The sequence below is a fragment of the Drosophila simulans genome, chromosome 3R (genome assembly GCF_016746395.2).
Source record: "Drosophila simulans strain w501 chromosome 3R, Prin_Dsim_3.1, whole genome shotgun sequence".
Lineage (NCBI taxonomy): Eukaryota > Metazoa > Arthropoda > Insecta > Diptera > Drosophilidae > Drosophila > Drosophila simulans.
Window position 1 is genome coordinate 10,735,608 of NC_052523.2, and position 13,841 is coordinate 10,749,448.

Below are 13,841 nucleotides of genomic sequence, written 5' to 3' on the forward strand. Positions count from 1 at the left end.
TTCGCTTTCAATACAAATTTTATTAACTTTACACAATAAAAATAGTTACTTCATAAATTCATAGAAAATGATTCATGCATGTAGGTTCTACATGGTTGGCTAACAAAGGAGCTTCGTCTCGAAGCAAGTTACTAATGATAAAAATGTTATACATGTCTTGGAGGATCACACAATAAATACGCAAGTTCAGTTTTACTACAAACTCTAGGTGATAACAGTGATTGTGGGAAACGTTCATAGGCCATATGAACTTCATTAACTAAAAGTTAAGCCTCAACTCTACAGAATGCTACGGTACACGTTAGATTTAATCTCTAGGAGGGCCCTCAGGCTTCTTTTGCATCAATGATCTCGAAATGCAGGTCGTACTGCTGGTCAAAGCCCAGGAGGCAGTCGGACATTAAATAAAGCGTGAGCTGTAGACGTCCAAGTCGCGGAGTTGCCTGGAACGAAATGCGGTTGGTGCAGCGCTGTCCGCGAATGGATACCCGCTTCATGGCGAGGAGCTCGTCGTTGGCCTGGGAGCCCAGGGTCAGGAACCACGCTTCATTCTTCGGCTTGGGATACTTGGGGCAGTGCACCGTGTAGCTTTGTCCCCCACCTCTTCTCTGTCCACTGACATTGAGCCGCTGTAAGTTTACTATGAGAACGTAGTCCTCATTGGCATGCAGGGACATCCATTCGCCCCTCGTGTCATCAGAAAGTGAGAGCGGTCGCTTCGCATATTCATTCTCCATATGCCGACCCTCTACGAATATTTGAAGTGCTATCTCGGGCAAGTCTTTGATTACCTGGAAATGTTTAAAGTGTCATTTGAATATCGTTCAGCAATTTAGTTAATACGAAGCGTACCTTATACATCTGTTCGATCTCGTGCTCCTCGAAGGCATCTCGCAGTGGCTTCGCCAGTACTTCGTACTCTTGTTTGCACAGCTCCTTCAGCACGGGCAGCGTTAAATAGTCATAGTCATCGTGTGGTATGTTCAAAAAGGCATCGAGATTGTCCTCGTTCACTCCTGGCAACGTTAGGAACTCACTGCCGTCGAACCAACGGGCCTGAATGACGCTTTGCATCAGTTGCTGCACAACCAGAGTGGTTGAGAGCCAACCCCGCTCCGCTGTGTAGTCCACCATGGCTTGCATCACTCGAGTGGCGTTGTCCAGAGCCGACTTTGTGTCTGTTAGGTAATCCGAATTCGGAAGGGACTGCCGTGCAAAGTGGGCCTGGAGTAGCAGGAAAGTCTTGGTGTACGAAGAATCCCAAGACGATGACGGCGGTCTAAAGCGGCTTACTTCAGCCATCTGCTCATTGTGCTTATCCTCGTTGTGCCGGACAGGCAGCTGATCAAATTCGTAGGAATCGGCAATGGCGAGGAGAACTTTCTTGGTGCTCATGCCCGGCTGCAGGTCCTCCAGGAAATGCTGCATTGTGCGGTACGACAGGTAGTAATAGGAACTGATTCGTCCCAAGAATGTTGGTACCAGACATCCATCACGCTCCACCAGACAGGCAGCGGCAGAAAGTTCATAGACCACGCGCTCAACCAGGTTAGACATAAACTTATTTACATTTTCCGGTTCTATGTCCTGCAGCTGGTAATACGACGGGTTTCGGAGTAATCTCCTGAAGAAGTACGTCCACGTAAGATAATCCAGAGCGGCCTGCTTTGACTGAACAGTTCCCGCAACGATTTCAGCGTTTATGTGCTCCGGCAGCACTCCCAGCAGACTGGACTCTACCGGGAATGGATCGTACAAGAACTTTTTGTAGAAATTCTTCTTTTCGTCGTGCACCAGAACGACGGCCACACCTTCATTGTCGAACTGCGGCCGCCCGGCTCGTCCCATCATCTGCAGCACATCGGTAATGGGCATGTCCACGTACTTCTTCACCTTTCCGTCAAAGTATTCGGTACCTTTGATCACCACCAGATGAGCTGGCAAGTTAACGCCCCACGCCAGTGTGGCTGTGGCCACCAGGACCTGGATCTTCCTATTGAGGAACAGCTCCTCAACACACTTTCGATCCTGTTCCTGCAAACCGGCGTGATGTAGACCAATACCGAACGCTAGGCAGAATTTAAGGTTCTGTTCACGAATATTCTGCAAGATCAGTTCGATTTCGTCTTCGGCCATGTGCAGGAACTGCTTGGGATTGGATTCGCCGGCCACAAAGGTAATCAGGTCCAGCGCCGTGAGACGCGTCTGCCGACGCGACGAAACAAAGACGATGGTAGGCTCACAGGGGGAGTAGGTGCGAATAGCCTGAAACGTGGGCCGGTTCATTGTTGCCATGCGAGGGCAGTAGTGCTTTCCTGGGAAGCCATTGATGTGCACCTGGAGAGGCACTGGACGCACCGAGGGCTTGAAGTTGTACAGTCCCATCTTTTTGATGCCCAGCCAGTTGGCCAGATCCTGAGCGTTGGCCAGTGCCGTGGACAATCCTACGATTCGGATAGCCCGACCGGTATGGGAACTGATAAAGTTTGTTCGCGATACAATCACCTCGATGACCGGTCCTCGATCCTCACCCAGCAGGTGGATCTCATCGATGACGATTAGGGACACGTGCTGTACGTATTCGCGGGTCTGCCAGGACCGACTGATGCCGTCCCACTTCTCCGGCGTGGTAACGATAAGTTGAGACTCTCGGATGGCCTGAATGTCGGGAGTGACGTCGCCCGTCAGCTCAACAACCTTGAGGCCCAGAGAGGAGCGCTGGAAGCGTTGCTCCCAATCCGCTATGCGTTCTTTTACCAACGCTTTAAGTGGAGCGATATACACCACTTTGCACTTGGGATTCTGGTTAAGTGCCCTGAATATGGCTATCTCCGCCACAATGGTCTTACCACTGCCAGTGGGAGCGCCTAAGAGCACATTGTTGTCGGTGTGGTACAGGCAGTGAAAGATCTGCGTCTGAATGGGATTAAAGTGCGTGAATTTGTAGAGGGATTCGTAGAGAACGTTCTTGAGGCAGCTGACTGGGAGTGGGCGGAGGGGCAGAAGCTCCGTTAGCGGCGGGTGGTGTTCCGGCAGCACCAGATGTTGAAATGATAATGGAATGCATGTAGTACTTCCCAGCCAGTTATCGCTGCTCACTCGTATGTAGTATTGTGGCGGCAGTGGCTCCTTCAGAGGTATGGTCATTACCAGCTGCTGCGACTGGCCACTTATCACCAACTTCCGGGTGACCTGAAACAGCTCCGAGTGGTAAATGTAGTTCGACTCTGGATCTTCAATCCACAGCCAAAAGCTTTGGCACGTCTTTCCATGAACCCGGTCGTTCCATGTGAAACTGGGCCAAATGTCCACCTTGATACGCAGCACCGTTCGAGTAATAGGCTGCAGACTGGCTTCCACATCCAACAAGGGCAGTTCGTGCGCCGACCGGATAACCAGGTCAGCGTAGGTACTGCTGCGGAGCCACTCCTTTAGCTCGCGATGCTCCATATCCCTCAGCCGATAGACACTCAGACCGCGTCGTTCCAGTTTGTCGATGGTCTCAGCGTTAATGGCCGGGAACTGTCTTAGGTGGCAATCAAAGTCCCATTGGCGGCGTTCAAACATCTTGCAAAGCTGCAGCATGTTTCCCGACAGGACTGCATTATTTTGCCGCAGTACAATGGAGAATAGCGCTCTGCTTATCCTTCCTATATTCGTGGTAATATATGACATGTCGGAGCTCAATGAAAAGGACTTCACGTAGCCATTCGAAAGATATGTCTGAATCAGAATGTTCACCTAGCAAAACAAAACCAAATTAAGCTTGGCAAAATAATTGTATAACTTCAATCGTTACCTTGCCGTGCACATTCTCACTTCCTCCGTATGGCTTTATCTTACAATAGGCGCTTTTCAGTTCGTCCAATTCCTCCATCTCGTCATCGCGAACCTTGAGTTGCTGAAACTCCTGAGCTTGGGAAATCATGGCCAAAATCTCAGCCTGGGTCATAAATGGCTTCATCAGCTCGTTAAAAGTTTCCACAGTGTCGTACTTAATGTAGAAATAAGATGCAGTGCGACCTAAGTCAGTGATGTTCATGTCCATGGTGCGCTGGTTAAACCGCATCATCCGAGCCTTGTCCAGACTCATCGCTGCGGACATGATGAGAGCTCGGCGGCGAGCTTCCAGCGTGGGATCCTTCTCTAGCTCCGAATACTCGATACCGTATACATGAGGATTTATTCTCATGCGCACAAACAAGTACCTGTATAAAATGGAGAACATTAAAAATGATCCATCTAATGGAGTTCAGTATCAACTTACGTGTAACTGAGCCACTCGATAGCTTCGTCCACATTGGTAATCGTGCCAAGACCAATTTCCGCATTTAGATTGTCGGCCAGGCAATTCACGAAGTTGGACTCGATGGGGAATTGATTGGTCAGCAGCGACAGGTAGTGATTGAGCTTATCATAGCTGGTGATGATGGTACCCACTCCACTCTTGTCGAACTGTGGCCGACCGGCGCGTCCAAAGATCTGCAGCACATCGAGTATGCCCAGGTCCACAAAGCTGCCATGCTTGGCATCGTATATATCTGTGCCTCGGATAATGACAGCGTGAGCCGGCAGATTGACACCCCAGGCAAGCGTGGCCGTGCAGACCAGCACCGAGATGTGTCCTTCGACAAAGTACTTCTCAACCATCTGACGATCGGCGCGAAGCATTCCCGCATGGTGCATGGCCAAGCCGCTGGAGAACAGCTCCACCAGTTGCTTGTTCCGACTTCTCTGTATCGAACGCGTTGCAAGGCCGTGAGCAGCGGAATCCTTGGGAAGGAACAGGGCACTGGTATTGTTCTGCTGGGCCAGTTCGCGAATCACGTTCGCCGTTCGCACCGTGGCGTTCCGGGCATGGACAAAGACCATAATCTGATGACCTTCCTGCACCATCTCAACGCACTTTTGGTAACAGCACTGGTCCATATCAGCGATCTGCTGCAGCGGCTTCACCGACTTGATGCCCACAAAATTGGTGTCCAGTGGAACAGGTCGGAAGCGCGAGTCGAAATAAAACAGGCCCTTCATAGGATTCACCCGCAGGAAGTGTGCCACATCGATGTAATTTGGAAGGGTTGCGGATAGGCCAACGATGCGAATCATTGACTGCGAGGACTCAACAAGGCGGAGGGTGCGCGCCACCAATGCCTCCACAACGGGACCTCGCTCACCGTGCAAAAGATGCACTTCATCAATGATGAGTAGCTCTACCAGGCTTATCAAGCCCACGTCGCCGCTGCCTGGAAAGTAATATTGTTGGCATATATTGCAAAAAATAGTATATTATTCTTACCCTTCCTGGTTACCACATCCCATTTCTCCGGCGTGGTGACTAGTATCTGGGTGGCAGCCATTTCCGCCTTGGTCAGCTGTATATCACCCGTCAGTTCACGCACAACGATTTGTAAAGATTTCAGGCGCTTGGAAAAGTTGTCAACCATTTCCGCGGCCAATGCCTTCATGGGCGCAATGTAGACGATCTTGAATTCGTCGCGGTTGATGATTCCCTGTTCCAGGTGGCAACGGATGGTGTGCACAATGGAAAGCATTGCCACGTTGGTCTTTCCAGCTCCCGTGGGCGCGCACACGAGCATATTTTCGTTGCTGTGATAGGCAACCGGATAGACCACTGACTGGATGCGATTCAGCTCCTTGCAGTTGGCAAAGGCCAGTCTACCCACGTCGTCCAATTCCTCGATTTGAACGCGCTTGTTGCCGACAGAGAGCGGAGGTGGCTCACTCGCCGGGATCTTGACCTCCTCCCACTGTTTGTTATCTATGCGCTGCGCGTTATCGGGCAGAGTGATTCTGCTGCCACCTATAAAGCCAGCGTGCTGTTTCGCCAGCAGCTGGCTGTCGAACACATAGGGATAGTGGATGGGCTGGCTGTACTGTTTGGACTGTTTGAACTCCGCCTTTGTGCTGAACAGCAGAGGCTCACGCTGCGCGGCCTCCAAGAGCTTTCGCTGGTGCTGCATGCGCAGTTGTTGAACGGAAACGGCAACCGCACAATTCGGATCATCTTCGAGCTCATCGTCCTTAATGCTTCGCATGATGCGCTGCAGTTTTTTCTCCTCCCTCCGCTGCATTTTGCCCAGCTGCTTCTCCTGGGCCGACTGAACTACGACGGCGCTGGCCACGGTGGGTCGCCGCTCAGCAGCTCCACCACTGGCAGCCGTCTCGATGCGCTTCTGTTTCACCTCCATGACGCGGCGGGATCTTGTGGCGAACTGATCTAATTGGCGAGCGATCTTATTCCGGTCCTGGAGCAATTTTTCTACCAACTCAAAGTGATCAAATCCTAGAATTTCCATAAGTTCATTCTGCAACACCTCGCTGCTGCGCTGGGAACCGAGAATGTCGCCCACGCGGCTTATCAGGTGCTCGTCGTCCAGCTTTTCGGAGATTTCAAGCAGAGTCTGCAGTTCCGGACTCAACTTGGCGGCTTCCGAGCTCGTGGACGCCGCTGGGGCGGCCTTGGTTTTGTGCTTCATAGAGAACTTGTTGACAGTGCGGTTTTTGAGTAGCGCATCCGGCGCTAGATCCGTCAGCAGGCTGATGTCCATCCACTCGGAGGGCGTGCACTTGACATGTATATGGGCGCCCCACAGCGGACCCACTCCATTCGCCTTGTGATGCGTCTGTCGCCACCGCTTGAGCGCGGATCTTTCGTGATCCTCCAGCAGATCGCCGATGGCCTGGACGCAGTCGTGGATTTGGTTCTTCTTGCGATCGAAGGTCTGTCCGAACATGCCGTGCAGCCGCTGCGTGGTGGCCACCAGGAGCACCCGCTGATCCAGCAGCAGCCAGAAGAGGAAGAGCGCCGCGTGCTCCACCACCTGTGGCTGCTCCTCGTAGCCCATGCACTCCTGCACCAGATTGCGCAGCTTCTGCAGCTGCACCTTAGCGGCCGGCTGCTTTTCGGCTGGCATCTGGGCCAGTAGCCGCGCGATGGTCTGCTCCTCCTTGCTGGAGAGGAGCGGAATTGAACAAAATTTCACAGGTTGTGAAATCGCTACTCACTTTTGGCTGTTCGTCGTCGTGGACGCAGCAGACGTGGTTCTCGCCTGCCGCAGGACGTTCAAGCGACGGCTACGGGCCTCCAGCTCCGTCTTGGCGCGCAGAGATGCACTCAATCGTGGCGGCTCCCACATATTCAATCGCTTTTTATGACTAGAGCTGGAGTTAAGTTAATGTTTACGTTTTTTCAATTCTCAAATCGCAGAGTGGGCAGTCTCTTACGTTCACCGAAAATACTGAAAAATACTAAAAGCGGTCACACTGGCATGGAAACGTGCAGTTGCCACACTGTGGAAAATATTTTGAATGTCGAATATCGTAGGTTTAAGTTCAAAAAACGGCCGTTACAAATACGACTGCGGCATAAAAATTAAATGCTATGACTAACTACTGCAGATTGCCATACCTAAAAATTAAGATGAAATAAGAATTATAATTAGGCTGACAACCGCAGAAACCATATATATTCACAGTACCCAATATCGTCAGCATTCGTTCTAGGGAAATCAGTAGTCACTTCCTTCCTGCCACTTTGAAGACTCTTGCTCACAATTTTAATATGCTTAACTTGCCACTTGCCAGCTAGATTAAGAAGTTTTACAACCTGTGTCCAGCTGCTTTGATTTGCGGCTGCCCAACGACCCCCGCCCCAAACAACCCCATAAACTTGTTGCGCAAGCTGCAATTGTCTGTGTGCTCTTACTTAATATGCGCTCCGTGTTCATATGCCACTGGTGTCCTCCTCCTGGCTATTCATCCGCCACATGCTTCATTGACCACTTTGAATGCCAGCATCTCAAAGTGGGCTGCTGTCCTGCAGCCGACGGGTATATAAAGTCAGGAGCCGGCAACTCGGTCCTTTCATTTGCGCTTTCTCAGGGATACGAAACAGGACACCAAGCGAGGATCATATGAGCGGCACAGCATTCTGAGCAGACAGCCGACCAATGACTAAGACAACGATGCATTGGCTGGCTCACTTCCAGATCATCTTGCTATGTGAGTTTCAACTATGAGCAATCATTGGTTAGGTTTTGTAACTAAATCTTTGAGCTTTGAAGGCATTTGGTTGATGTGCCCCAGTTCCCAGGCCATAAAATGCGACACTTGTGGCAAGGAGTGTGCCAGCGCATGTGGCACAAAGCACTTTCGGTAAGCTAACATATACAAAAAGTTGCCAAACTGGGGTTTTCCAACTGATATACATTTGACTCCTCCAGAACATGCTGCTTTAACTACCTTCGCAAGCGATCAGACCCGGATGCACTGCGTCAGAGCTCGAACAGGAGGCTCATCGACTTCATACTGCTGCAGGGGCGTGCCCTCTTCACCCAGGAGTTGCGAGAAAGGCGACACAATGGCACACTGATGGACCTCGGCCTGAACACCTACTACCCCTAAGGACTTCCCCAGATGACCCAACTTGTACTGACACCGAAACTGGCATCGACTTCGATTAACGAGCTATGTGATCCAATGGCTATGGCAAATGGTTGAAATGCTTGAAATGTTACTCACCAATAAAGGCACAAACTTCTTTGGGGCACTGTGCTTGATAAAGCACTTGACTAGTTGATAAACTTGGTGATTTTGATTTTGTATCAATTGCTGTTATATTTTTACTATATTTTTTTTACATTTTTCTTTGCCATCTTTTTTTTTGGGTTTTCCTTGAGGTGCCATTTGCAAAATAGTTGAGTCTTTTGTAGATCTAGAGCTGTCAGTTCCCTACGTCTGCAGTCGTCGTCGTCTCCGAACCGTCTAAGCCTGCGATTCGCTGATCTCGGCGGTGGCCTGTGTCCTCGAGTCCGAGGTGAGATCGTCCTTGCCGCAGGCCAGGCACGGCATCTTCTCGCGGAGCACCTGCTTGTACTTCGGGTGGCTGTGGCGGGAGATACATCATATAGATAGGTAGATAGGTAGTTAGATAGTGGCACCCACCTCAATCCGTACACAATGGGATTGCACACCGCATTGGCCTTGGCAAAGACGGAGCCACAGATGGTGCTCAGTGGACTCAGGTGCATCGACTCGAAGATGCCCGCGTAGTTGATGATGGTGTACGGGGTCCAGGCGAAGAACCACAGCGAAATGGTGGTCAGTGCCACCTTGGCCAGCTTGATCTCGATGGCCTTGCTCTTGTCGGCCTCGCTGTTCCGCAGGGAGGCCACGTTCATCTTCTTTGCCTGCTCCCGCATGGCCTTCTCATGGGCAGCCACAGCCTGAAAGGCCAGAGTCAATCCTTAACAGAATCCTTGGATAATTAGTAAGGGAAGTCATACCTTCATGATGTGCCAGTAGGAGAAGATGATGGTCAGCAGCGGCGTTAGATAGACCCAAAGGGAGTAGACGATGATGTAGGACCTGTTCCACCAGTCCTTGGCGAAGTAGTCAGTGCCACAGGCGGTCATGTTTCCCTCGGGCACATAACGATTCCAGCCGAAGAGCGGCATCAGAGCCCACGCTCCGCAGATGGTCCACACGACCATGAGCCGGAGCACCGCCGCCGTGGCCGTCAGTGGTTTCCTGGCCATTCCCTTTACGATCACGCAGTACCGATCGTAGGCAATTAGTGTCATCGACCAAATGGAAACGCATCCGAAGAGCGAGCCAAACATGCCGTACAACTCGCACAGGAAGGGGCCCATGATCCAGGTGCCATAGAAGCCATTCAGCACCACCGGCGGGAACATGGTGAACATCATCATGAAGTCGGAGAAGGCCAGATTGACCACAAACATGTTGGACGGCGTGCGCAGTCCCTTCGACGAGGTGAAGATGTACATCACAATGAAGTTGCCCGCCAGCGACATGGTGCCCAGAATGGCAATCACGAAGCCAATGATGCCGAACCACATGGGCTCCAGTGGAGGCCACTGGTACCAGTACGGATCCACCATGTGCATAATCTCGGCGGGCACACTTTCCGCCAGGCTGAGATTGCGCCCATCGCGCATATAGGCGAAGCTCGGGGGATGCAGGCTGGCCATTTCGAATGGCTGGTACTGGTGGTGCTTCGGTGGTGGCTTCGTCTGAACTTGGATGGCTGGCTACTCTGCTGCGGCGACTACTCGCTGTCCATAGCAGGACGGCTGACTCTCGGGACGCGAACTCGGCGGCAATGCCTGGGGCGGACCATGGTGGTCGGGTCTTTATATGGCCACTTGTGTACACCGCGTCTTAGACTAATTGCCCTAATCCAATTAGCCGGCACTTGGCCAATCCAAAGCTAACCGTTCGAATTGGGCTTTCGATTGCCGCTGGTTTGCTGCGTTGGATTAGCAGCAGTCGCGTCATTTGGACACCGTCTTAGCCGTCACAGCGGACAAGGTCAAGTTTGAGGTACCACCCACCCGGCAATTAGATTAAGACAAACGCTTTCCTGCTTCCTCAAGTTCACGTTTTACTAACACACTCTGGAATCTCGTCTCAGGAGTGCCAATGGTAGCCCAGCTTGCGGGCGCCCCTCATCACGGCGGACAGCTGGAACTGCAGGCTGCCGTAGGACTCCATGGAGAGTCCCTTGCACTTCAGGTTGTCCAGCAGCACCTTGGGGTCCTTCAGCTCCGGCTCGCGGCGCAGCAGCCAACTGGTGATGTCCGCCATCATGTTGGGGCACTTGGGCATCAGGATGGGCGCCTGCAGCTGCTCCGTCTGATCCGCTGGACGCCGACTGCCAAAAACGGGCAGGTGGATGTGGGCGTAACCGAGTAGTGTCTCCCTGCCCAGGCCACTGCGTCCGAACACGCTCACCAGGATTTGGGGCCCTGGAAACCAAAAGAAATGGAGATCTTGTTGGTATTGCTTAAATCTAATTCGAAAAATTGTTAATAGCTGAGAAAGAGTGTAGTAAACTAATCGATTTTAAACAATTACTTACAGCCATAGGGACTGGTGCTCTTGAAGGTCACCTCGATGGGCATGTTGAAGACAATCGGTTCGTTGAAGTGGCCCCTTCTGTTGGTGGCCAGCTGGGTGAGTCCGTGCTGGGGTCCGGAGCACAGCTGCCAGTCGGGACCAGCGACCATTTCGTAGCGCAGGAAGACGAACTCCTTGTCGGGACCCAAGGGAAAGGTGGCCGAGACTATTTGGCCCACGATGCTCAAACTGAAGAAGCTGGCAGTGGCTTTCGCGTCCATTGCATTGGGAACACTTTCTTTGGCACTCCGAGACTTCTTTTTGGCCTTCTTGGCCTTTTGTTTATGTTTTTCATGCGGCGGAGTGGTTTCCTCGTTGCCCGGGAGACTGATGCCCTCACTGGCGCTCATGGTGGTGGTTACCGACTCACAACGGGGTGTGTTTCCAACCAAGTCGAGTGCCAACTATTTTCCACCTGCCAAAACTGACTTGGCCACAACGTCAGTGTTGAAAGTGGTCGAAAAATATGACAGCTTGGCCCGAAAAAAGGGATATTTTTTATAACAATCGATATATTTGGATTATATTGCCAAAATGCTATTTAAAAACCAGAAATATTTCTATTATTCCATTCGATTTTATTTAAATGCATTTGCTGTTTCTGCTTAAGCATATGACTTGCAAGATCAGAAACGAAATGATTGTAAACAATTTCCTCTATAATTTGTTGATTTTAAAGAATTCCCCAGAGACACTCAACAAACGGATAGTATATGGCCTGTCTGCATTTAATAATAGTTTAGATAAAGCTGCGATGATAATTTCTATTTTTCGCTGATTTAATGAGCCAACATGTTCATAAATCACATTAATGATTTCTTTCGGTATTTGTTGTAACCAGTTGGTGGATTTCCTTTGTTTCGTTAGTTGAGTAAGGAAAACAACTTATTTTATTCGCACACTTTGTCATGTCGACAGCCATGTAATTTAATTCCAATCGACATCGCTCGCTACATGGACATCGAGTGGTTCTGGCTTCCAATTTGCATACTCCGATCCAGATCGAGATCGAAGAAACATATCTGCACACCGCTAGTAAGTGACAATTACAAGATAATAACTCATTCCGCAGACCGACAGTCTGGGCGGGGCAAAAGGTCAATTTGAATTTAACTCACTACTCTTGGTCGGTCGTGTAATTAATGCTGTAATGGCCATTTAGCAATTTATAGCTGCCAACGTGGCATGGTCGTAAATCATTGTAACAATTGCCGGCGCTACCGAAACAGGAAGTTGCGCCTCCGATCTTCGATCCCCCGATGCCGCTCCCTATTAGCATGATGCATTATGCAATGGCCAAGTAGCTAACTGGCCAGCAGCCAGGCAGTCAGTCAGTTAGTCAGTTAGTTAGTCAGTTAGTCAATTAGTCAGTCAGTCAGTCAGTCAGTTAGTCAGTTTGCCAGTTAATCAGTTAATCATGCTGGGCGTAATTAAACTGCGCCTCAAGTAATGTCAATGGTTCAAGGCGAACTCCCGGCTCACCTGGCATCTTCTCGAGCCACGCAGATGATCTTCGCACCCATCGGATTGGGTCGTCGTCAGTGCAGCTGTGGAGCTGGTGGTGGCACAGCTGGGCCAGCCGATTGGTGCTGCAATCAGAGCCGGATCAAGTGCTTACACTGGGAGAAAATGCCACCTACCTGACCAATATATCCATTAATAAGTCGCTTGCTGTGGTGCATATTAATTGCAACTCTATTTTATTCAAAAACTAAATGACAAATTATCCAAGTATTTTCATTAGTTAAAAAACAAGTATTGTTCATAAAAATAAATTAAGATAAAGAAACACTGTGTACCCAAAGTGGGCGCTGATGTTTCATGATATTTCAACTATGTAATAGTTTTCTATACGACTTTGATAGCTTAATCAGACATTTCTAGCAGTGTAATGTGTGTGGCATGTGCAGTTCCACGAAATAAGCCCCTTTTGATTGCCAAAACAAAAGCTTAGGCTTAGTCAGTCAGCCCAAAAGCAAAAGCAAAAGTAAAGCCATCAGAAATTGGACATCAGGCCATATGCCATAGCCATATGCCAAAGCCAAAGCCAAAAGCCGCTCAATTCGCTGCTGCAATCGGAGATAGTGCTGATGCAGCGCAGAATCGACATAATTTGGGCTCGAGTTTAGCATTATGGCATTATACTCGTAGCATTATGCTGCCCGATTTTGATTTCGACAATTTTTCCACTTCTAATACTGAAGAATAAGCCGCCTGCAGGCGAACTCACACACACAGCCATTGTGAATTCAATTACGTTTTTGGAATCAATGAACGGAGGCATTATTCAGAAGAAATATTCATTTTGGAGTCTTATATAAAACCGATTCATATCCATTGAATGGCCGGCCAGCCTGGTGTAAATGAAAATTTTCAATTGAAGTCTTTGGCAAGTGCATTGGCCACTCGAAGGAGGAGTTGCATTACTGAAAGTCGAGCGTCGTGTGTTGAACCGATTCGAGCAATGCGAATTTCTGGATCGGTTCAGGGACGGATTAGGTTCGAAATCATCTGCAGATGGCCGATGTCTTTCCCCAACTAACAGACTAGCAGACAGTTCAAAGAGTCCGGATGGATCGCGGCAAATTGAGTTATGCATGCGTATGTACTTGAATTCTATTCCATTTTTTATGATCCTATGCCTTTCAGCGGGCACTCATCTTTTATGGCGATAGAGCGGTGCTAGCCATTGTACTTCAGCTACTTTTAAAATGTTTTTAATTTCAACTCACTTCAAGTCTCTTCCACATGATACCCATAAATATTTGCAAGCCTCTGGGATATGATTTGCAGTTCTTAAACTCAAGGAACAGACTGATACACTGACAAAAAGTGAATTACATTTTAACTACACTGATCGAAAATGTATCTGAAGGGCAAAGGGAATTTCATTTGGCCTT

At 49.8% G+C, this 13,841-nt stretch overlaps 4 protein-coding genes across 4 annotated transcripts; 1 reads left to right on the forward strand and 3 right to left on the reverse strand.

Moving 5' to 3' along the window:
• LOC6727947 (activating signal cointegrator 1 complex subunit 3) lies at positions 1–7,264 on the reverse strand. The gene is made up of 6 exons (XM_039295311.2): positions 7,027–7,264; positions 5,297–6,972; positions 4,268–5,243; positions 3,800–4,208; positions 853–3,741; positions 1–791 (listed from the first exon to the last, which is right to left on the reverse strand). Exons 1-6 carry the CDS (start codon positions 7,155–7,157, stop codon positions 327–329), a joined length of 6,546 nt encoding a protein of 2,181 aa, XP_039151245.1. The 5' UTR covers positions 7,158–7,264; the 3' UTR covers positions 1–326.
• Positions 7,265–7,864: 600 nt separating this feature from the next.
• LOC6727948 (trissin) lies at positions 7,865–8,586 on the forward strand. Its single transcript, XM_016176652.2, has 3 exons — positions 7,865–8,022; positions 8,085–8,175; positions 8,244–8,586. The coding sequence occupies exons 1-3, from the start codon at positions 7,971–7,973 to the stop codon at positions 8,422–8,424; spliced, it is 324 nt and encodes a 107-aa protein (XP_016034550.1). The 5' UTR covers positions 7,865–7,970; the 3' UTR covers positions 8,425–8,586.
• A 42-nt stretch (positions 8,587–8,628) lies between these two features.
• Positions 8,629–10,166, reverse strand: LOC6727949 (opsin Rh6). Its single transcript, XM_002103268.4, has 3 exons — positions 9,306–10,166; positions 8,965–9,245; positions 8,629–8,905 (listed from the first exon to the last, which is right to left on the reverse strand). Exons 1-3 carry the CDS (start codon positions 10,011–10,013, stop codon positions 8,785–8,787), a joined length of 1,110 nt encoding a protein of 369 aa, XP_002103304.1. The 5' UTR covers positions 10,014–10,166; the 3' UTR covers positions 8,629–8,784.
• Positions 10,167–10,406: 240 nt separating this feature from the next.
• Positions 10,407–11,477, reverse strand: LOC6727950 (B9 domain-containing protein 1). Its single transcript, XM_002103269.4, has 2 exons — positions 10,904–11,477; positions 10,407–10,790 (listed from the first exon to the last, which is right to left on the reverse strand). Exons 1-2 carry the CDS (start codon positions 11,289–11,291, stop codon positions 10,453–10,455), a joined length of 726 nt encoding a protein of 241 aa, XP_002103305.1. The 5' UTR covers positions 11,292–11,477; the 3' UTR covers positions 10,407–10,452.
• Between the last annotated feature and the right edge of the window lie 2,364 nt (positions 11,478–13,841).